Raw genomic sequence first — 25,433 nt, forward strand, 5'->3', positions numbered from 1 at the left:
AGTACAATAACACAACATCTACTTGTCATTTATACTACATGTAATATGAATGCTCAGGTGTCACATATTAGCAACCATTGATAATAATAATGTCCATATTAATGACCACATGACCTTCACAACAGAATACGTTGTCTTCAGAGCAACAGATGCTCATAGCGACCTCCCTGCATGTCCAAACATTGTGCAACCTGCCGGATCATACAGGTCTGGACCCTTTGCAGCAAAGCTGCATCCACAGTAACAAGAGCATCAGGAACATGCACTACCAATTGTTCTACATTCACCAGCAGAGTAGAGAACACGTGCCCCTTCAGGTGCCCCCACAGGAAGAAATCCATGGGATTTATGTCAGGTGAACATGTTGGCCATACAACTGGACCTCCAAGTCTGAGCCATTTCCCTAGAAATGTTCTGTCCAAATACTGTCTCACATTAATTTCAGAGTATAGAGGTGCACCGTCATGTTGGAACCATATCCTCTGCTGAACATGTAGTGGAACATCTTCCAGCGTAATAGACAGATAGTTTGAGAGGAATGCATGATACCTTCATGCAGTCATCTGGTCAGGCAACATGTAGGGGCCCAAACACCTGTCTTTCAATATTCCAGCCCAGAAATTGATACCAAAGCGAACTGGATATCCACAATTGTGGGCGACGTGCAGGTTAACCTCACACCAATGGTGGGAGCATTGTGCATATTGAAGACATCCTCACGAGTGAATGCTGCTTCATATGGCCCTATTACAGTGTTCACAAAGTCATCATTGGCTTCCTGTTGTTGTTGGAACCATTCACAGAATTGCATCTGCTGATGGCGATCTGCAGGATGCAGGTGTTGCATGAAAGCATAATGATAGGGGTGCAGCCCATCCTCATGCAGCACATTACTGACCATGTGTTGCGAGACATGCAACTGCCTTGCTATGCTGTGTGTACTTCGCTTAGGTTCTTGGCATATGACCTCCAGAATAGCTCCCTCAGTAGCTGGAGTACAGCAAGTCCGTGGAAGACTTCTGTCACATGATGGTGGAAGGAGAGAACCTGACTCCCGAAGGTGCAGCTCCAGACGACGAAACACATTTTTATCCGGATGGCATCGACGAGGATATCTAGCAGCATATTCATGAGTGGGAACAGCAGCCCGGTTATCAGACGCACCAGGGACCACAAGCTTATACACATATTCATCATTTGTGTATCCCATATGTCTGCCACACTGGTTTAGAGGTTTGCTATGAGAAAATTCGATACGTGTATGCATGTACGTTGGAGTCCGTCACGGGCGCATTACTCCTCACGCAGCTAGTCCTTGTCTGGTGGACAGCACAAATAGTATAAACACACCGTCAGTCCTGTGTGCTGTTCCACCTAACGCACATTACCCCTCTGACAGATATTGTTCTGCATGTTTCATCCTGACACCGCTAATTCTGAAATGTTCAGTTTCAAATTACGCTGTTTCCATGATGGTAATAGACGTGATGTTTTCACAATCCCATTGATAGAATAATAATAATAATAATAATTCCCGTGGAGGCCCGGGAAAAGAATAGGCCTCCGGTATGTTCTGCCAGTCGTAAAAGGCGATGAAAAGAACAAACCACTAATAGGGCTAACCCCCCTTTTAGTGTGATTAGTTGGTTCAGGACAGAACTAAAGAAGCCTCGGACAAGCGCCGTCATGGTCGGGGACGACGCTTGAACCCTATGCCCGCCCACAATGGTAACGACACTGCTAGCCAACTGGAAAATGATTCAAATCCAAATAGAGGTGTTTTGCAGGATATGCTTCCTGCAACCACCCTAGAAGGAAAACAAAGACAGAGGATGAGATAGTCAGATGAAGTTAATTGACACCTCATGTTCTCTTATTACCAAGCAACAAACCTAGGAACCAACACAACTGGATACAGATCACAACTATACACAACATTTATTACCAGATACCCAGAATTAAAATTTTTATCAGAACAACGACTAGCTGATCAGATACATGTAACAATAAAAAATAACAGGATACCCCAGTCAGAATTAGAAAACATCAAACAACAAGTACAACAAATACTGGAACAAAATAATGTGCAATCAGAAGAAGAAGAAAATACTGTAATGGACTCAAACATCCCAGAGCAAACAAACAAAGAACAACACACATCAATTAAACAGTCAGAGGAAAATGAAATCTTAAGACAGCCACCAGAACAAGCACAAATAGAACACGAAGTAACACACATGTTAGATATAGAAGAAAAATTTCAGCTGACATATATAGAATACAAAGACACAAATACAGACATTAGACCATTCTTGCATAGACTGCCAAATAACCCACAAGTCGAAACAACAATAAAAACTATCAACACAATCATACACAACAAAATAAATGAAAACACAACTATGGAAGAGTTACAACTACTGGTTTATATAGGAGCACTCACTACACTAAATGTACACACTAGGCAGAGATCAGAACCAACCAACACACAGAAGAAACCCACAAAACCAGCATGGCAACACAGGCTACAGATCAGAATAGAAAAACTGAGAAAAGACATCAGACAGCTAACACAATTTATAAGAAATGAAATGTCAGGAAAAAAACGAAAAACATTGGGTAAAATCTCACAACAAGAAGTGATAGAGCAATTAGATGAAAAGAAGCAGAAATTACAAGCATTGGCCAAACGACTTAGAAGATACAAAAAAAGCGAAAATAGAAGGAAACAAAACCAAACATTCAAGAAATTTTACCAGACAATTGATAACACACACATTAAAATAGACAATCCACCAAACATAACAGACATGGAACACTTCTGGAGCAACATATGGTCAAACCCGGTACAACATAATAGGCATGCACGGTGGATACAAGCAGAAACAGATACGTACAAGATGATACCACAAATGCCTGAAGTGATAATTTTGCAACATGAAGTCACCCAAGCAATTAATTCTACTCACAATTGGAAAGCCCCTGGAAAACATAAAATAGCAAATTTCTGGCTAAAGAAATTCACCTCAACACATTCACATCTAACTAAATTATTTAACAGTTATATTGCAGACCCATACACATTCCCTGATACACTTACACATGGAATAACTTATCTGAAATCTAAAGTTCAAGCAGACACAGCAAACCCAGCTAAATATCGCCCCATAACATGCCTACCAACAATATACAAAATATTAACTTCAGTCATTACACAGAAATTAATGACACATACAACACAGAACAAAATTATAAATGAAGAACAAAAAGGCTGTTGCAAAGGAGCACGCGGATGTAAGGAGCAACTGATAATAGACGCAGAGGTGACATATCAAGCTAAAACTAAACAAAGGTCGCTACACTATGCATACATTGATTACCAAAAAGCTTTTGATAGTGTACCCCACTCATGGTTACTACAAATATTGGAAATATACAAAGTAGATCCTAAATTGATACAGTTCCTAAACATAGTAATGGAAAATTGGAAAACCACACTTAATATCCAAACAAATTCAAATACTATCACATCACAGCCAATACAGATTAAGTGTGGAATATACCAAGGAGACTCATTAAGTCCTTTCTGGTTCTGCCTTGCTCTGAACCCACTATCTAACATGCTAAATAATACAAATTATGGATACAATATTACTGGAACATACCCACACAAAATCACACATCTGCTATACATGGATGATCTAAAACTACTGGCAGCAACAAATCAACAGCTCAACCAATTACTAAAGATAACAGAAGTATTCAGCAATGATATAAATATGGCTTTTGGAACAGACAAATGTAAGAAAAATAGCATAGTCAAGGGAAAACACACTAAACAAGAAGATTACATATTGGATAACCACAGCGACTGCATAGAAGCGATGGAAAAAACAGATGCCTATAAATATCTAGGATACAGACAAAAAATAGGAATAGATAATACAAATATTAAAGAAGAACTAAAAGAAAAATATAGACAAAGACTAACAAAAATACTGAAAACAGAATTGACAGCAAGAAACAAGACAAAAGCTATAAATACTTATGCTATACCAATACTGACCTACTCATTTGGAGTAGTGAAATGGAGTAACACAGACCTAAAAGCACTCAATACACTTACACGATCACAATGCCACAAATATAGAATACATCACATACATTCAGCAACTGAAAGATTCACATTAAGCAGAAAGGAAGGAGGAAGGAGATTTATCGACATAAAAAACCTATATTATGGACAGGTACACAATTTAAGAAAATTCTTTATAGAACGAGCAGAAACTAGCAAAATACACAAAGCAATCACTCATATAAATACATCGGCTACACCACTGCAATTTCATAACCACTTCTACAACCCTTTAGATCACATAACATCAACAGATACGAAGAAAGTAAATTGGAAAAAGAAAACACTACATGGCAAGCACCCGTATCATCTAACACAACCACACATCGATCAAGACGCATCCAACACATGGCTAAGAAAAGGCAATATATACAGTGAGACGGAAGGATTCATGATTGCAGTACAGGATCAAACAATAAACACCAGATATTACAGCAAGCATATTATTAAAGATCCCAATACCACAACAGATAAATGCAGACTTTGCAAACAACAAATAGAAACGATAGATCACATCACAAGTGGATGTACAATACTAGCAAATACAGAATACCCCAGAAGACATGACAATGCAGCAAAAATAATACATCAACAGCTTGCCTTACAACATAAACTTATAAAACAACATGTTCCCACATACAACTATGCACCACAAAATGTACTGGAGAACGATGAATACAAATTATACTGGAACAGAACCATTATAACAGATAAAACAACACCACATAACAAACCTGACATCATACACACCAATAAAAAGAAGAAATTAACACAACTAATCGAAATATCCATACCCAATACAACAAATATACAAAAGAAAACAGGAGAAAAATTTGAAAAATACATCCAACTGGCTGAGGAAGTCAAGGACATGTGGCATCAGGATAAAGTTGACATTATACCAATTATACTATCAACTACAGGAGTCATACCACACAATATCCACCAGTACATCAATGCAATACAGCTACATCCAAACTTATATATACAACTACAGAAATCTGTCATTATTGACACTTGTTCAATTACCCGAAAGTTCCTAAATGCAATGTAACATATACCGTACAGTTAAAAGGAAGTCACGCTTGATCAAGGTCCGCATCACCTTCCATTTTTAACCAGACATAATGTCTGAGACAAGAAAGAAATAATAATAATAATGCATTGAGATATGTACTAAACAGCGTGTGGTTACCAGACTCAATGTTGAAGTGCATAATTAGTGGGACCATTGTGATAACACTTACAAAGAGTAACCGAATTTGGACTTTATTTGCAAATCACATTACTAGTTGTACTGGTAACAAGGCAGAAATAATAATTGGTACTAATCTATGGGACCATTGGAGGAGGTTACAAAGAAAACGGATTTCGCATCTAGTAGATGAAGTGTTGCAAATAAATTCCCACCCACAACCTGGAAAGAGCTTCTTTCAAAGCTGATCAATCTTCCATTTCTACGATTGTAGTATGTAAGTGCCAATGTTTTCTAGAGACCCACTGCAATTGCTGTTGATGATTAAGATGCCATATACCATACCATCTGGACTACATTTACCAAATAAAAAACATATGCCTCAACCCAGAATCGAACTATCGACCTCCTGCATGCTACCCCAAAACTCTATCTACTGCACCAACTGTACATCATGACTAATATATGTGCTGACAGTGTTGTCATATTGCCACTCATTAACATCCTTTTCTGCCGGATGTACTTGCCAGTCAAAATTTTGTGAGAGACATTTGTTTATCCCTGGCATTTGAGGAGTCATGCTGCGAAGCCTGAATGCATGAATTTTGCTTCACCCTGTACGTTGCAAGAATTTCTACTGATAAATTAAGAACATACAGTTAAGTGAAAATGAAACACTATTTATATATGCATGCATTCTACTCACTTGCAGACACTTCAAAAGTGCATATTTGTTGCTAATACTGTGTGCCACTGAATCAATCATGCAACAGTCTTTTGTTTGAGCTCACCATTAGCTCACCAAAGTCAGACGCAAACTACTCTCTCTTTGCCAAGCCTGCTACTAAGCATTGTTGGCATCAGCAATTTTATTACATTCAAACATGCAAGGGTACTGTATCCTTATACATCTCCACCAAAATTAAAACTTTTTATATTCAAAATGAAATGAAGACATGTCATTAGGATTAAAAGAATATAAAAAATGAAATATTCAGGAAATGCAGCATGGAAAATTTGTTTGTTAGTCGTTGACTATTTATTAATGAGGCTTAATTAATTACTCCAGCAGTCAAGAAGTAATTACTACAATGAGTGACATACTGACGTCTACTCATATATCACATGTCATAAACAAGTGTGTGAGTGTCTAAGTGTAGGAAATTAAATGTACAATTCAATGTTTATACAATAAATTGTGGTATGAATTTCATCAGTTCTTAAAAAATCACAGATATGTAACAGAATGTAAGAACTCATCAAACAGTTGAAATTGATATCTGGGTACAAGGTAATTGAGCTGTTTTACGACATGCTATGACCTCAGATTATATGTTCAAAACACGCGTTTTTGAGAGATCATCCATTGTGCTCACCCAGAAAAAAGCAAAAATTTATGAACATTTTGAATTAAACCAAAAATGTCACATTAGCTAAGTGGTTAAATATAAGCATAAATGCAGACATTTGCTTAATGGCATACTTTGTTAGCATTGCTGTTTTTGTTTAATGCTTTTCTTAGGAGCCACACTTCATATGCTCACCACCATTAAAGTGTTATTTTCGGCCTGATGAGAGAAACAGATATGTGAAAAAATGAGTTTACTTCCACAATTGACATTACAAGCTTATTAGAAGTTGGCTCAGTGAATTTCTGTACACTGTGTAAAATGTAAATTTAAAACAAAGCTCAGATGCTACAGTTTTGCTTCATGCCCTGTATCACTGCTGCCAATCTTTATGATCTACAGTGTGTGGTCTTTGTGGTGCCAAGTATAGACATGTCGTGTTTGTAGTTGTTGCAGTTGTACCATGTCAGATTTGAACACAAAAGTCTTTAAAATGTGCTGCCAGAAAACCCTTGTTCTGTTACTGTGTGACATCTCTCATAGCACATCATCTGCATGAAAAGCATATTTTCTGCACTTCACAAAATGCTTTCACCCCTACCTGCACTCCCATTTCAGAAGGGCCACTCCCCTCTGCACACATCCAGCATGCAAGCTCATTTTACATGTCTTAGTGTGGCGTGGTGGCTGCATTGGCTGTTGGGGGACTTAGCAAGTCACTAGTCAACAGGAATTCACTAGCTGGAAATGGGTGAAGTTTCCTCATTTATGAGCAGCATAATCATTGAGACTCAGTGTTTGAATTTAAAAGGTTTATCATTGATAATGTTGCTGAATACAGTACACCAGAAATACATGCAAAAAGATGAGACTGAGTCATAAGTGGCACAAGAAGAGATAGTGGCTGGGACCCTTCATCACATATTTGCTCAGTCCAGAACACTTTGTGTCAACTGCCTTGTTTTTCCATTACTGTTGCAACCTAGCAGTAGTTGTATCATAATTGTGTGGTGAAGTTATATGTTGCAAGTTGCAGTGGTGACACTGATTGTGAATTACATGAGCATTTCCCTTCTCACATCTCTCCTCTCCACAATGACCTAAAATATTCCCTTAACTCCACCACCAACCATGATGCAAACCATCTGTCTGTGCCACTTATAACTCATTCAGCCACATCAAAAGTCAAAAGGAAGCAAACAGGATGAATTCAAGCAAGATTTCAAGTAAGAACTTAGAATTGAGGTAAACCTTACTAGGTAGAAATTAAAATCAGGGAATTTTTACCATTGATCTCAAGGTTTTTCACAGGGTCTATGAATTTATGGTATAGAATCATGACAAATATAAATTTGGAGAATGTAAAAATCAAACTTCCACTGTAATTACTGTATATGTTTTATTATGACCTGGTTCTGAGTGCAAGAATGTACATAAGTGTGGCTATAAAATGAGATAAGTTACATGAAAATAATAAAACGTCATACAAAACCAATATACTGTAATAGTAAAGAACTTGTTTTAAATAAGAGTATCATAAGATAGCAAATAAGCTGTACATTGGCAGCCTACTGTATTATAATGTTATGTAAATAGTGAATTGCTGCCTCTATGTTGCAGTGACTCATTAAAAGTGCAAAGTTGACAAAATGAACTTGAAATAACAAATACAAATATTTACAGGAATGAGATTAGGTACTATGTGAATCAACTGAGGCATACTCATGCCTACAGTTAGAGAGATGACGGCGGAAAGACACTCTTGGTGGAGTGGGGAGGATTTCGTGAAGGATGGATCTCATTTCAGGGCAGGATTTGAGGAAGTCGTATCCCTGCTGGAGAGCCACATTCAAAATCTGATCGTCCCGGAAAGTATCCTGTCACAAGTGGGGCACATTTGTGGTTCTTCTGTGGGAGGTTCTGGGTTTGAGAGGATGAGGAAGTGGCTCTGGTTATTTGCTTCTGTACCAGGTCGGGAGGGTAGTTGCGGGATGCGAAAGCTGTTGTCAGGTTGTTGGTGTAATGCTTCAGGGATTCTGGACTGGAGCAGATTCGTTTGCCGCGAAGACCTAGGCTGTAGGGAAGGGACCATTTGATGTGGAATGGGTGGCAGCTGTCGTAATGGAAGTACTGTTGCTTGTTGGTGGGTTTGATGTGGACGGACGTGCGAAGCTAGCCATTGGACAGGTGGAGGTCAACATCAAGGAAAGTGGCATGGGATTTGGAGTAGGACCAGGTGAATCTAATGGAACCAAAGGAGTTGAGGTTGGAGAGGAAATTCTGGAGTTCTTCTTCACTGTGAGTCCAGATCATGAAGATGTCATCAATAAATCTGTACCAAACTTTGGGTTGGCAAACAGTTCCGTCCTCCGTCACAGCGGGACCCACCTCCTCTTCCTCAAAATCACCCTCTCCAAACCTTCCAGGAATTTCTGACTTCCAGGATTGCCTCTCAATCCTTCTTGAAAAACCTTAATCCTACTCCCAACATCACCACTGCTGAAGCCCAGGCTATCCGTAATCTGAAGGCTGACCGGTCCATCGTCATTCTTCCGGCGGACAAGGGTTCCACGACCGTGGTACTTGATCGTCGGGAGTATGTGGCTGAGGGACTGCGTCAGCTTTCAGACAACACCACATACAAAGTTTGCCAAGGTAATCCCATTCCTGATGTCCAGGCGGAGCTTCAAGGAATCCTCAGAACCTTAGGCCCCCTACAAAACCTTTCACCTGACTCCATCAACCTCCTGACCCTACCAACACCCCACACCCCTACCTTCTACCTTCTTCCTAAAATTCACATACCCAATCATCCCGGCCGCCCCATTGTAGCTGGTTACCAAGCCCCCACAGAACGTATCTCTGCCTACGTAGATCAACACCTTCAACCCATTACATGCAGTCTCCCATCCTTCATCAAAGACACCAACCACTTTCTCAAACGCCTGGAATCCTTACCCAATCCGTTACCCCCAGAAACCATCCTTGTAACCATTGATGCCACTTCCATATACACAAATATCCCGCTAGTCCAGGGCCTCGCTACGATGGAGCACTTCCTTTCACGCCGATCACCTGCCACCCTACCTAAAACCTCTTTCCTCATTACCTTAGCCAGCTTCATCCTGACCCACAACTTCTTCACTTTTGAAGACCAGACATACCAACAATTAAAGGGAACAGCCACAGGTACCAGGATGGCCCCTTCGTACGCCAACCTATTCATGGGTCGCTTAGAGGAAGCCTTCTTGGTTACCCAGGCCTGCCAACCCAAAGTTTGGTACAGATTTATTGTTGACATCTTCATGATCTGGACTCACAGTGAAGAAGAACTCCAGAATTTCCTCTCCAACCTCAACTCCTTTGGTTCCATCAGATTCACCTGGTCCTACTCCAAATCCCATGCCACTTTCCTTGATGTTGACCTCCACCTGTCCAATGGCCAGCTTTGCACATCCGTCCACATCAAACCCACCAACAAGCAACAGTACTTCCATTACGACAGCTGCCACCCATTCCACATCAAACGGTCCCTTCCCTACAGCCTAGGTCTTCGCGGCAAACGAATCTGCTCCAGTCCGGAATCCCTGAAGCATTACACCAACAACCTGACAACAGCTTTCGCATCCCGCAACTACCCTCCCGACCTGGTACAGAAGCAAATAACCAGAGCCACTTCCTCATCCTCTCAAACCCAGAACCTCCCACAGAAGAACCACAAAAGTGCCCCACTTGTGACAGGATACTTTCCGGGACTGGATCAGATTTTGAATGTGGCTCTCCAGCAGGGATACGACTTCCTCAAATCCTGCCCTGAAATGAGATCCATCCTTCATGAAATCCTCCCCGCTCCACCAAGAGTGTCTTTCCCCCGTCCACCTAACCTTCGTAACCTCTTAGTTCATCCCTATGAAATCCCCAAACCACCTTCCCTACCCTCTGGCTCCTACCCTTGTAACTGCCCCCGGTGTAAAACCTGTCCCATGCACCCTCCCACCCTCCAGTCCTGTAACCCGGAAGGTGTACACGATCAAAGGCAGAGCCACATGTGAAAGCACCCACGTGATCTACCAACTGACCTGCCTACACTGTGACGCATTCTATGTGGGAATGACCAGCAACAAACTGTCCATTCGCATGAATGGACACAGGCAGACAGTGTTTGTTGGTAATGAGGATCACCCTGTGGCTAAACATGCCTTGGTGCAAGGCCAGCACATTTTGGCACAGTGTTACACCGTCCGGGTTATCTGGATACTTCCCACTAACACCAACCTATCCGAACTCCGGAGATGGGAACTTGCTCTTCAATATACCCTCTCTTCCCGTTATACACCAGGCCTCAATCTCCGCTAATTTCAAGTTGCCGCCACTCATACCTCACCTGTCATTCAACATCTTTGCCTCTGCACTTCTGCCTCGACTGACATCTCTGCCCAAACTCTTTGTCTTTAAATATGTCTGCTTGTGTCTGTATATGTGTGGATGGATATGTGTGTGTGTGCGAGTGTATACCCGTCCTTTTTTCACCCTAAGGTAAGTCTTCCCACTCCCGGGATTGGAATGACTCCTTACCCTCTCCCTTAAAACCCACATCCTTTCGTCTTTCCCTCTCCTTCCCTCTTTCCTGATGAGGCAATAGTTTGTTGTGAAAGCTTGAATTCTGTGTGTATGTTTGTGTTTGTTTGTGTGTCTGTCGACCTGCCAGCACTTTCATTTGGTAAGTCACATCATCTTTGTTTTTAGATATATTTTTCCTACGTGGAATGTTTCCCTCTATTATAACCAAAGTAGAATAATGTTTAGACGTAGTAATACAGTGAGTGTTTACTGAACAAGTGTTATTGTCATAAAAAAAGTTTTGTATTACATGATATAGCAAACAATTTTTTTTTAATTGTATGGGTAAAGGCAACAGATGCAATGTGTTTATAGAAAGTTCAACTATGTCTGAGGACATATCATATATAATTTTTCTTGGAAACAAAATTGATTTAAGTATGTGTTTTAAATTCTCTGTATGAGTAATAATTTTTGATTATTCTGGTACCTCAGATATAAGCTTCGTCTTTCATATGACTGCTGCAGTTATCTGTCTTAGTCTGTACTATATAATGTTTTAAAAATGCATGCTTGAACTGACTGACAAAGGCTGCAGCATGGATACCTTATTTGGAATCATATTATTGATAATTTCATGCACACATCCCATTGTCTACAATCACTTGAGGCACATTAACATTGTTATGATCCATTACACTTATCGGTGCATTATCTCTTCCCATATATACCCTCTACGTTCTTCACTCACCGCCTTTTCATATTCTGAAACCATCAAACAAATTTTATCTATTTTGGTACCCAACTCCTGCCTCTGAACTCTGCCAATTAATTAAATGCTTGTCTCTCTGCTACAGTAGCAAGCACCCTTCAATTGCGTTGTTTGGCCATCATAGTTATGAATTTTATCTTTTTTGTTTGTTCGCATTGTTCATCAATCTGGATCTTAAAATCTCGAATTTCAGTTTTGAGTCCATGTTTGATCAGAAATTCATCTCAAAATTCATCATGTTCTTGATCAAATGTACTATTAAGCTCCATTCGCAGACTACCATCTGCACCCAATAATTTATTGTAACTGACCCATATGTCTCTTTTAATTTCCTGAAGAGAGTTTTTGATTTCTTGACTCATTTCCTGATGAATTTCTTTGATTTTTTGATGAGAATTTTTAATTTCTTGCAGTATCTGCAACATTAAATCATTTCTGACTGACTTCTAGTGTCAAACTGTGCATTGGTGAATTTAAATTGCAGATACCATTATCTTCTGTTTCAAAATGAATGGAATTATGAATACAAAATTCTATTCTGTATTAACTGTTCTTCTACAGTAACAATACCACTGCCATTTTGCTCTGTATCAGCCACTGTAATAATCTTCAGTATAGCCACCATGAATTGCAACTGAAGTCTATACATGATTTAAAAGTTCTCTTCGCAAATTAAAGTTGTTAACACAGTTTGTAGTTCTTTTCCTATCCTCTCCTAAACAATGTTGCATCCAATTCCACACAAAGCGCTACTGTTGCAAGTGGCTGTGGCACTCATCATATTGGTGTATTGGCTTCTCAGACTGCACCAAATACATTGATTTCAGAACCCTGAAGCAGTTGTTGCTGTGTGTAACATATTCTCTTTGATGACCCTAGTTATTTTTTTCCGTGATGATTTGGCATACTTCATTGGTCACAAAAAGCTACATTTATGCTGTGTGGATTTCTACTAATAACACACATTCATTGCTAATATTGTATGCCACTAAATTAAATGTGGAACAGCCTTTCATTGGATCCCACCCAGGGGTCACCAAAGTCAGACACGAACTATCCTTTGTTTGCTGAGCCTGCTACTAAGTATAGTTGATGTCAGCAATTATATTACATGCAAACAAGCAAGGGTACTGTTATCTTACAATGTGTTCTATAATTTTTATCTGTATGTTCTGCAACTGTGACTTAGGAATTCGGGATGAGGGGTACACTTAGCAAGCAAATCAATGCCCCCAACTATGTCACTCCTTAACACAACAACTAGCAAATCAATAATTTGCACTGATGGCTGATGCAAATTTTATTAAGACCCTGCCGGCACAGGTGTGGTGTGTCCAACACAGGTGTGGTGTGTCCAGGTGGTGTTGGATATGTGCTGTTTGTCTCCAAGTCTGTGTGCTGTGCTGTGCACCTTCCATGGTGAAAACTGGCTTCATCAATATCAGATTGATTGTCTTCACATGGCAAACAACATGTGCAGCACACGAAATTTTTCTATGGCAAGATTCCATGCAAAATTTAGCTGGAAACCACTGTCTTGGTTAATAAGGGACTCAGACAGTCTTATTTTTATTGATTCATTGATGATGGAGCTCCAAAAGTTTAATGTATAGGCCACAATTTTTGTTTGGTCAATTTCATCACATGACCAGTGAAAATCCAATTTTTGGCGAAAGCAGACTTATTCGCTTTGAGGAGGCGAGTATCCCACTGATCTTCTACGATCCGTTTCTGCACTGTGCACGTCATTTGTCCTACGTAAAATTTGCCACAATTGCGCAGAATTCTGTAAATTCTGGCCTTGCACAACTCTAAGTTGTGTTTAACAAATCCCAACAGTGCCGAGGTTTTAGAAGGAGGGCAAAAAATGCTTTAACTTCATGTCTTCTTAATATTCTGCCAGTTCTGGCTGAAATATTTCCAATATAGAGTAAATAAGCAGTTCTTTTGAAGGCCTCATCCTCTTGTTTGTCTTGTCATTTGTACATGTGTAGCGCAATCTGCACTTGCTGGGACAAATATCGATTGGTCTGGAACACAGTTAGCAAGTGGTCCAGTTATGTTTGCAGATTATTGGCATCTAAGATGGTGTGAGCTTGTTGGATTAACGTTCTTAGAATGCTGGATGGTGGCAAATAGTAGCTTGCAGATACAGGTCTGTATGAGTGGGCTTCTTAAACACCAAGTCATCATAGGTGTGACAGATGCTCAGCACCTGATCATGAGATGACCAAAACATTGTCTATATATACATAGCAATAATCCAAGTCATGTGTAACCTCATCCATAAATCTTTAGAATGTCTGAGCACCAATACATATCCCAAAATGAATGCAGGTGAACTCAAACAGCCCAAAAGGTGTGCATACAGATGTCTTGGGAATGTCATCTGGTGCTAAGGGTATCTGGTAAAAGTTCTAATGAAGTCCATTGTAGAGATATGCTCTTACCTTTTATACTGGATGGGAAATCCTCATTGTGTGATATAGGAGACTAGTCTGGAATCATTCTTGCGTTTAGCTGTCAATAGTCTCCACAAGGATATCATCAGTTAGTCTTTTTTGCTACTATATGGAGGGGGGATACCCAACTACTACTTGATGGAACCTCTGTGCGAGCATAGATGCAAATTTCTGTTTTACCAGTTTTAGTTTCTGTGGTGTTAAATGACATAGTCGAGCATGAAGAAGTAGCTCAGGCATGGTCAGAAAGTAGTGCACTGTGGAGCGCTGCACGGGAGCTAGCACGAAAGCTTGACATGTGATCTCGGGGAACTGTTTCAAATGTTCGATAAATGGAGAATCTTCAGTTTTCAGTCTGTCACCAGCATCTTCCACATGACGAACTAGCCCTCTGCTGGATAAGTTTGTGCTAGTGTCCAGCAGGTGTTGGTGCCGGAGGTTGGGTACAAGTCCAAAAAATGATAGAAAATCTGCTCCCAGAATAAGATGTGTGATGTTTGCCACAACAGACTGCCACTCAAGCCTGTGTCATAGGCCTAGGTTTAACACTAACATGGTACAACCATTTGTAGCTATTGTGGAGCCACTGGCCGCAAAGCGGTGGTAACCATCATGCTTACAAGATGGCAGAAGGACGAACGGGTAGACTGATACATCTGCTTCCATGTCTACTAATCACTTTAATTTTGTACTTCAACTGTGATAAACAGTCGATGGCTGCCATTTGGAGCATCAGTGGCCACTATTACTGAGCTCCTGTTGTGTTTCACTACTCATAAGGTGGGATACACTTCCATGCTTCAGACCCAAGTCAGTGGTGGTATCAACATATTTTCATAGCCAAAGATGGATGGTTGTGTTTCCTGGGTGAGCAATAGTCACAAGATTGGTGACTGTTGTTCTGAGTTCTAATGTGGCAACTTGGGTGGTAAGTTCAGCGATCTGAGCTTGTAGCATAGCAAAGTTGCCATCTTGTCTGTGATTGTGTCCTAACCACTGCAACACACACGATGAATACAGCTCACATATTCTATTGGCGATTTGCACTAGTGCATCTAGATCACTGGCACACACAGTTAAAATCTTTTGCACATCAGGCAGCAGGAGTGATAGCCAAATGCTTCACAGAAATTCATCGCTTACTGCATTGCTTGCCAACATTCATAATCGGCGCTGCACTAGCAATGGTGTGCAGTCACCCAGCCTTCAGTATGAAGTAGTTTTTCCAGTCTCTTCACCTCAAACTGCAAAAGTCGTGTTATTACGGCTTTTTTAATTGCTGGGTATCAGTCCATGTTAGATGGCGATGACAGAACATCTTTCACTTCCAGTGCCATTTCTTCACTGAGTACTGCCATAAGATAACTATATTTTGTATGGTAAGTATGGTAAGCAGTGACTTGCACTAGGGCAAGTTGGCATTTCAACTGTGCAGACCACTGCCTACGATTTTACTGCCTCAAAGGTGGTAGTTTTACTGCAATATGGTTTATCATTGCACCAGCAAGTGCATGTGCAACTGACACAGAAACTTGATCTACCATTGTAGTAATATGCAGAATCAGTAGGCTACAGATGCACATCACAGCCAGTGTGGAGCATGGAAGATGCTTGATGCAGTTACACAGATGTACTTGGTGCAACACGGCATAGCACAGAGTGCAAACATGTGTTGAATTTAATGCTTTTGCCCATCATATCTCATGTCAAGGTTGCCAGCTGTTGCATGTTACTGAAATTCACTTTATCGGCTTTAAAAATAACATGTAACACAAAGTGGCATTCAAGTGACAAAGTTAAAAAAAAAAACAACAGAATAATGTACCAGGAAAAACTAAGCATAAACATCGATCATAGGCTGAGCCAAAGATGATCTTGCATGGAATATTCACTTGCGCATACCACTACATCGTACACACAAATTGTACATTAGCTTGCATGCACTTCAGTCTCATTCATCACTCAAGGTTCTCTTTCATGATGAGGTTACAGAACACAATAAGTGAATGACCGAATGAAAATGAAATTCATAAGCAGAAATCATTCATAATTTAAGGAAGATGATATGGAGAAGATGATAAAATGAGAAATTGAAAAAAAAATTAAAATCCTGTAGCTAAAAAATAAAAACTACAGGAATGATATTTTTTCTTGCAGACAGAGAGACGACTAAGTGTAAAATTGTTAATCACTATCTGACCTGTGGACACCAACAAAATGATCTGGAAAAGTAATTATAGTAAGCTCCTTTAAGTATTTATAGTGATTTTTTTAGTATTCTAATTCAGATAGAGAAATGGAAAGCAACAAAAGTCTAAGATGATGTGCTGAATCCATTAAGAACATGCATAAAATGATGTCCACTAAGTGAGTTATATGATGAAAATTATGGATAAGGTGGAGTGATTAATAATTAAGAAAATAAATGAGAAGTGTTTAATAAAGTGTATTAAAATCTTAAGAAAACATAAAAAAGGTAAGACACTGAAACAAATAAATACACTGCAAACCAGAAATTCTTAAGGTGTCATTAACATAAACTTAAATACAGAATAAGTATTGGCAGGTATGAGTTCTGGTAAAGGAGAAGTCAAGAGTAAGCCAGTGTACAGACAGTAAAGTGAAAGTACATAAGAAGGACATATTACATGACATACATTGGGAAGCACAAGCGTTATGAACATAATTAAGTAAGTAACTTGATTGGCAAAATACTGAGACTATCCAGTGCTGAATGTCTTAAGCTGTCTTGATGCAGCATATCACATTTTACTTGCAGACATCAAGGAGATCTGCCTTTTAATTTTTATGTAGCAAATCGTGATGCCAATGTGCCAGTGTAGAATATTGTGCTTTGTGTGGTATTTTCCCATAATGCATCATCTCCTTACCCCATCTTAAATGCTTTTCTAGTCAGTGCTGTTTCTTCATTCCTTTCTGTGCAATGCTCCTTTCCACCATTTCATTCATTTGTGTTTACATTTATTTTCTTACAGTGCTTTCAGTTTTATGTTACCATTTACCATTTGCAAATGTACAGAATTCTCAGTACGGTTGCATGACAGATACAATAGTCAGCAGTGCCTGCTGCATCTTGTAACTCCCATCTACTTCATCTGATGGGCTTGTAACAAACAGTGGATAGGTACTACGATTATCTATCTGATCTAATGGCAGTTGACTGCTTGGTGTTGGATTTTCTTTTATTATTTTTGCAATCTCTTTTTCCTTCATCTCCTCCTTGACTATTCCATGGAAGTTTCATGCTCCTGAATTACCTTTTGGACAGTGTACTACTTTGGTCCAGCATACCTGCTTCAGTCCTATCCTTTGATTCTTTTACATCGTTGTCTATACTTTCCTGTGCTTTTTGGACTAACTGAGTGTTTAAGTTTAATTGCAATGACAATTCTTGTACCTCTTCTGGTAAACCTTTACATACTGACTGCAACTCGTTTACAGCTCCTGTGAGGGTGACTAAATTCTTACATAATTTGCGATTGTGTCTGTTGCATTTTAGTTTGTACATCCTCACACCTTTTAACTTACCTGCCAATTGTTCATGTTCCTTGTCTTCCAATGGCACTCTTTGATTCATGTTATTCATATCCTGGAATAAGTCAGTAAGCAACTCTGCTTTAATATCTTTTCTGATGCTTATGAGTTTACAATGTAAATTCATTGGACAGGTCAGTATGTAAATTCTGACGAGGGTCACTGAACTGCTGTGTCAAATGAAATTTAAGACCATCAAATGTTTGCTTTTGTTCATTTTTAAGGGAGTTAAAATTTTGTGTTTGTACAGCAAATTTGTCAAACATTTGATTTTGTTCCTTAAGATCATTTTTTAAACCATTGATGTGCTTGTGTATTAACTGCATCATATTCGATGTACCAAGTGTGCCCACCATGTTTTGTTTAGTTATTGGGAGTCTATGTCACAGGAAAAGAATAATTTAACGAATCTGCGCTCTCGCACCTTTCACTCTCACCACAGGAGAAAATGCTTTCCAGTGAAAACTGAGCTGTTTTGTGTACTTTAATTATGGTAGCATCACAGATCACAACATTGCTTGTTGTCTGTGTCCATAGCATGTAAAAGGTATGGTTGGCCGTCATCACAACGACTGACATTTTCAATTCTGTCATCATTGGAATCTTGTGTCTGCATATTTGCTAATCAACTACCAACAATGGACCTATCTGATTTTCTCATTTTTGCTTCTTTCAATAAAACAGTTAAACAACTGAAAATTGTGAGATAAAACATCCTTTTCAAAATTGTGATGATACCGCATGTAGGGAAGCAGCATACTCACGCCTTATAAAATTCACATCAGTCTTTCCATTGTGTGCCAACCTAGTCTGCTGTAACTAGCTCTGACATCATAAATATTGCGCAATACTTTAAAATTAAGTAAATAACCTGAAACGTTTCTAGCATGTCAGGAGTAATACAAAATCAGTATGTGTTGGATATCAGTTCAATAACTTTAACCATTTTCGAAATTTGTACGTTTTTCTGTAAAAATGATTGGCGCAACAGAAAAGAGCTAGAAACTTAAAAATTTATGTTTAGATTCCTTTTGCATAATAATTTAGTAGAAACAGTATTCTGGATCTCACAAATTAAAATTTTAGTTGAAATTCATGATTTTCTGGTTTTGCCTTAGAAATTAAGGAAGCAAGATAGATTAAGTAGGCGAATAAATAAAGCTAGGATGTTTAAATTTAAGTAGAAGGGAGATCCACTATAATCATAAAAATGTGACAAGTTTCAACAGAATAACTATAAAAATATAGCTATAGCGTATCTCCAAAGAGCAAGTTCAGAGCTCGTCTACTGCGTGTAGTGTAATTAAATTAATTCTCTCGCCCAAAATATTTGACTTAGCCACGTCAGACTTTTATTATGATTACTTACTTGTGTGCTGATTGCACAATTAAATTGAAAGCTTCATCGTCCATCAGCAAAGGAAGCAATGATTTATTCAATAACTTAAAGTGGTGCATTACTAGCCCAGCGGCTAGTCGGGAGAGCAGGTTTGATCAGCGTTCCCTTAGCCGTCCACACCGCGGCTTTATATGTAAGAATGCTACGCAGGAAGCAGAAAGGCCCCAGTTCTCTCCAGATGCTGATTAGCGCACCACCTGTGCCGGGAGTCGCGTCGCGTCGGTATTATTGATATAAACAGTCTCGGATGCAGTAATAAGTTACTCGGGATATGCATAACCATGAAATCATTTTCGAGTGAAGTGTTAATTTTGGGATGACGTTGATGATCTATCTTTAGTTTGCGTATGTCGTATTTTCATGTGCCGCCGCAGGACAGACATTCTACCATTATTAGCGTGGCGTTTGATGAACATTATCATCAAATTATGGCGAGCATTCACTTAAACATTTAATTTGAACAGTTATAGTGGCATCAGCGCATTAGACCCTGAACTGCTCTGGTAGTTGGATTGTGTGGATTCTTTTTGGTATGTGACTTTCAGAATATGGTGAACATTTTAGAGAGAATGGTTTTTTTGATTATGAATCCCAGACAATCTCCTAATTCCTCAGAGCTATAAGCTGTAGCTATAAATGTATTTCTCAGATGAAGTGGGAACTAGGAATTCTAATTACAGGCTTCACGTTTTGCTAATCACTTTCTGGTTTCCAATATTGTAGTTAGAGAGCCCGTGTTGAGAACGGCAAACAGCATAAATACAAAACATCTAAACTATTATTCCACCCGCTGCCCCACACGCACCACAACTTATTTGTAGTGCATCTCTGACATATATTACAACACCTTGTTAGTATAGTCTAACTGAACACACAGACTTCTCAACATCAAAAAAATTTCTTAACATAAGTATCTACTTTTTTGAAAAAATGCTTCAAATCAGAATATCAGTTGGAAAAGGTGTTATACTCCTCTTGGAAGAGGTGCTACTAAGTGCAGGCATGCAAACAATATGTCATAAATTTTCCTACCTTCAAGTTGCTCATTTTGGTCTTCTCAATATCAGTGCTCTAGTTAATCCCCTCTGGTTTATGCATACCTTGTGTCTGCCTCTCCTCCGTTACGATGGCAACAACATTCCAACCATGAAACAAAAGAAAGACAGCGACGGTTAACATAATGAAAGCTTACAAAATATACAATTATATAACATTTAAAAAATAACTTGATTCTTTCTCTTTATGGCACCATGCAAGGATCAGTTGTTGTTGTATAAAAATGCATTTAATTTGGTGTGAGAGAGAGAGCGAGAGGTGTGACATCACAGTCAACAATGCCTGTCAAAAGCTTTCTCCTTTACACAAACTCAAAGCAGGACATGACGATAGGTACTGCTTTCTATCTTCTGTAACATGAAGTAAGAAGAATGAACTTTGAAAGTTTCGTTTTTTTCCTATTCATAATAATTACCCTTTCTCTCTTGTAGTACAACGATGCCGATGACGATGTGGCAGTCGCCTTCTTGAAGATTGTTCCATGCATCCTAGAGTTGACTTATTGGTTCTTGATGGACATAGAGGGGAACAGGTGTATTTGAAACCTGTAGAAATAAAATAATTTTCTGCCATTAACTATCCACTTTTTATTTGTTAGTCAGATATAGAATAAGATATGCCCATACATCATGACGGTCAAGAACAGAAGAGCTATGTTACAAGCGTTAAAACAAGTAAGATGATGTAAAAAATCTAAAATTACATTGTTTTAAATTTTCCATCGCCCTCTGAGATTACATTAATGCAGCGTAATATGAGTTAATACATCTTAGGCACATTCAACTGGCATCTGTATGAATTAAGACATTTTATTTTTCTATATGGGTAAACCTTATAGGTACCTACACAAGGTACAAACAAAAGGTACAAGTACAGGACATAGGTCTAGAAATCAGTGATTTTCCTGATGTGACATATTATGACTGATTATGCAAACCCCTTATAAGAAGAATATCCAAGATTCCACTTGAGGACAAAGACATTGCAGCAAGCGTTCCACATGGCCACTGTTCATGTCAAGGCAGGCTTCAGCACGTCTTTTCACTGATGCCCATACACTTAAAAAAATTCCAGACTTGTTCTGGATCCATTGACAACCACCCAAAAGCATTCCTGGGGTTCGCTGACTCTATCAACAGAGCCGTGATACACCAATGCTTTTAAATTTGCCTTTAGAAAAAAAATTTAATTTGTTCAAGTTGGGAGATCTAGGAGGCAATGGTATTGGTGAGCCACGGTCAATAAATGTGTTATCGAAATGCTATTTATCAGTACTGAGGTATCACAATGACAATAAAATCAAATGAGGTCAGTTTATCACTGCAGTGTTTTTAAAAAAATAGCTTTCAACATTAACAGTGTTGTACAATTGGCCTGACTGCATTTGTGGGCCTGTAAAAACAGCCTTTATTTGTAACGTTATCAATTGATGGCTCGTTCACTTTTCTATGGTTCCATTCTGTAGTTTAAATTTCACTTCCTCTTTTTACCTGACATGGCAGTATGAATGATATTGATCCTCAACTCTCATTTGTTGTGGGTAAAATTATGTTACTGCTTATTACCTGTGTGATTTCCAAAAGCTTTTTCTCTGTCACTAACAATATAAATAATAGCTTTAATAATGTAAATTCCTGTTTCTGTATTTTATTAACCAGTGTGTGTATGTGTGTGTGTGTGTGTGTGTGTGTGTGTGGGTGGGTGGGTGGGTGGGGTGTGTGTTAACATGGTATGGTTATGGTGTAATATATTTTGCTGCTGTATATGTTGCTTTTGATGTTGCATGTTATGTGGCAGGCTCAGTGTCTAGTGTGAGTGCTGGTGATTCAACTACAAGGGCAGAATTAAATGATGCTGCTACAGCTGCTGATACTACATCATCAGGTTCTCATGGAGGAAAGACACCAGCAGGTACAAAGCAGTTACTTGTAAAATCTACCATTGACCAACCCTCATTATCTGCTTCACGCCACAACACTTAGATGTTTCTAATGTCATTATCAGCTTATAACGTACTTACTTTTTTACTCAGTGTGCTATTCCATATTGTTTTGTTAAAATTTTATTCTCATAAGAATAAATATATTTCTAGGCATCGCCAAATACATACAAAGTAGCTCCTATACCTCTGACTCTTGTGTGCGAGTTGCATTTGCGTGAGTGTGTGTGCATGTGCCTATGTCTGTCTATTGCTAACGTAGACCTTAATGGCCAAAATCTATAATTGTGAGAGTCTTTTTGTTGTGCCTGTCTGTGACTCAGCAATTCTGCTGTATGGTGTGTAGCAACTTTCCTTCTCATAATATTGTTACATTCCTATATCTCTCTTATGCATGAAATCGTTTATAAAACAATGAAAGTATACTTTTGTGCTTTGTTCCTTCTTTTATTTAGACATACTGTCTTCCAATGCCTTAATTTGCCTGTATGATTATCACTTTTATTTTTCAAACAGTGGAAAATCCATTTTGGAATACTAAATGTCTTTTTCCAAAACTGTTTCACAGAGCAGTACTGTACTGTGGTTTCTCCTTTAAATCATCACACAAACTTCATAATGACCAATATAAGTGACCACAGGATAGAAAAGGCAACTGAAATCTTTCAACAGAGGAAAGCCCACTGGACTTGATGTGAAAGCAATATGAAGTGTTCCTACTGATGTGTGGAAAGTGCAGGTCATTTCCATTTCCAAGAAGGGAGATGAAGAAGTTTGAAGAAATTATAGGCCTATATCTCTGGCATGAATCTGTTGTAGAAATTGGTAACATATTTTATGCTCACATATTATGACATTTCTGGAGACCAAAAATCTCCTCTGTAGAAAACAATGATTGTGTGAAACCCAGCTCACCCCTGTTTCTACACAGGACTCTGAAAACAGTATATACTGGAGCCCACATCGAGCAGTGCATTTGATACAGTTCTGTTCTGCTGTCTAATGAAAAAAATACTACTGTACAAAATATTGGAAGTTTCACGAAGCTTTTCACAGAAGATGCTGTTATATACAGAGAAGTCGCAACACAAGAAAATTTTTGTGTAATGCAGGAAGACCTGCTGATAATTGGTTGGCGGTGCAGGAAGTGATAGTTGAGCCTCAACATAAACAAATGTAACATATTGTGCATAAATAGGCAGAAAATCGCATTATCATTAGATTACTCGTTTTCAGAACAATCACTGGAAGCAGTGACATCCATTATATCTAGAAGTAAGTATAAGAAGAGATTTGAAATGGAACGAACCCTTAAAACTAATCACAGTTAAGGCAGTTGTCAGACAGATTTAGTGAAAGAATATTCAGGAAGCTTAGTCCCCTCATAATGGAGGTAGCTTACAAAACCCCAATTTTTGATGTATAGTTAAATATTACTATCATTGTGGGATCCATACTAGATAGGATTGATAGAGAAAATATAGAAGATCCAAAGAAGAGCAGTACATTTTGTTACAGGTTCATTTAGTGTCAGTTAGCGCCAATGGGAGATGCTGCAAGGGAGGTGTTCTGCATCACGATGTGGTTTACGATTTAAAGTTCTGAGAGTGTAGACTTATCAATAACTGTTCTTCCCATGAATTCACAGTCAGAATAGGAAAGTGGGGGAAGTGGTATAGGTACATAAAATACCCTCCGCTGCACACCATGAAGTGGCTTGTAGAGTATGGATGTAGATGCAGGTGACAGTCACACATTATTAGCAAGTGATATAGTGGCTACATACATGTGGCATCAATATCATAACCAAATACTATGTTGGACAAGGTCCTTAATTAACACTGAAGATTATATGCTACTGGAGTAGAGATTTCTTCATTACATGTCTCTATGGGCTGCTTCAATACTCACTGGGCATAACTTTTTGAGCGATGAGATAGTAGGACCCAGATCAGAATGTGTAGAGACTTTCTTCAGTAGGCAGTTCCCAGCCCAATATTATGTAACATACTACTACTGACATTGAAACTTCTCTACTATTACCTTTATAGTAGTCCAATGTGCAGGTCTATACACGGTGGAATCTCTCTGCATAGTCCAGATCATCTTGCTGTATTAGTTAGTTAATAAAAAAAGGATTTACAATATCACTTCACAAATTGCAAGTAGTGGTGTTTACTCATAAATGCGTGCTGCATCTTGCTCTGATATCAGTAACCTGGACTGCACAATTCATTGAAATAATCAGTAACTTGTGGCTGATGTGGGCAGTGCTTACATTAGACATCTCCTGAGGCTAGAAAGAAAGTGATAAACTTTCCTGTACGTTGGCACATACAGCTACAACAACTGTCATCCTTTACTGATCACTTGTGCAACTTAGTTTGATTACAATGTACAGTGTGCTCTTTTATCACAAATGCATCAAGTTAGGACAATAGTACACCTGCTAAACTACAGCAAACAACCTTTAATACACAATAAGGATGGATCCACAATTATCACTTGACAGTTCAAATAAAAGTCGATGCTGAGTTGTAAAAATGTAGACACATGCCATGAGAAGCATGCAGATAGACTACAGCCAGACAGATCCATCAGCATCTGTGTATTGACAGCCCAAATAGTTATCCAAGTGAGATCCAGTAAGCAGCCTGGTCACATATGTGCAGCACAAGTGAGGTAGACACTAGAGCCTAGCATGATATGACACTTGTTCATGCTGGCAATGCAGCCAGTTTTATTCCCTGAATGATGCCAGAGGCCATGCCCACATGATTGCTTATAGTCTCCTCTTGTCAGCTGCAAGTAAAGTCTGTGGAAGTGTATTCCAAAGACAGTCAACCTTACTGTCCGAGGCACAGATATAGTGACCCTCCCCACTTGCTTAACTGGCCCTTCGTATCGAAAGTTTCCCTATTGCTGACAGGATTGTCACACTGACAGAAAGGAGGGGTGCATGAGCAAGCCAGAAATGGATTCAGTGTGTTTCTCGATGTCAGCTGGTGTCG

The 25,433-nt window shown here is 39.0% G+C and overlaps 1 protein-coding gene and 1 long non-coding RNA gene across 3 annotated transcripts in view; one reads left to right on the top strand and one right to left on the bottom strand.

The window, feature by feature from the left end:
- LOC124770362 (protein unc-80 homolog) overlaps nucleotides 1–25,433 on the top strand; it is a 94,557-nt gene that overhangs the window by 17,230 nt on the left and 51,894 nt on the right. For both annotated transcript variants that reach the window (XM_047249195.1, XM_047249196.1), the window contains exon 4: nucleotides 22,281–22,394. In XM_047249195.1, coding sequence (XP_047105151.1) covers nucleotides 22,281–22,394 — 114 coding nt within the window. The remainder of the gene's footprint in view (nucleotides 1–22,280; nucleotides 22,395–25,433) is intronic.
- Nucleotides 20,478–21,631, bottom strand: LOC124770364. The gene is made up of 3 exons (XR_007013195.1): nucleotides 21,421–21,631; nucleotides 20,899–21,028; nucleotides 20,478–20,543 (listed from the first exon to the last, which is right to left on the bottom strand). It is a non-coding gene; the product is annotated as an uncharacterized LOC124770364 (long non-coding RNA).

The sequence above is a fragment of the Schistocerca piceifrons genome, unplaced genomic scaffold (assembly GCF_021461385.2).
Source record: "Schistocerca piceifrons isolate TAMUIC-IGC-003096 unplaced genomic scaffold, iqSchPice1.1 HiC_scaffold_798, whole genome shotgun sequence".
In the NCBI taxonomy this organism is placed as follows: domain Eukaryota; kingdom Metazoa; phylum Arthropoda; class Insecta; order Orthoptera; family Acrididae; genus Schistocerca; species Schistocerca piceifrons.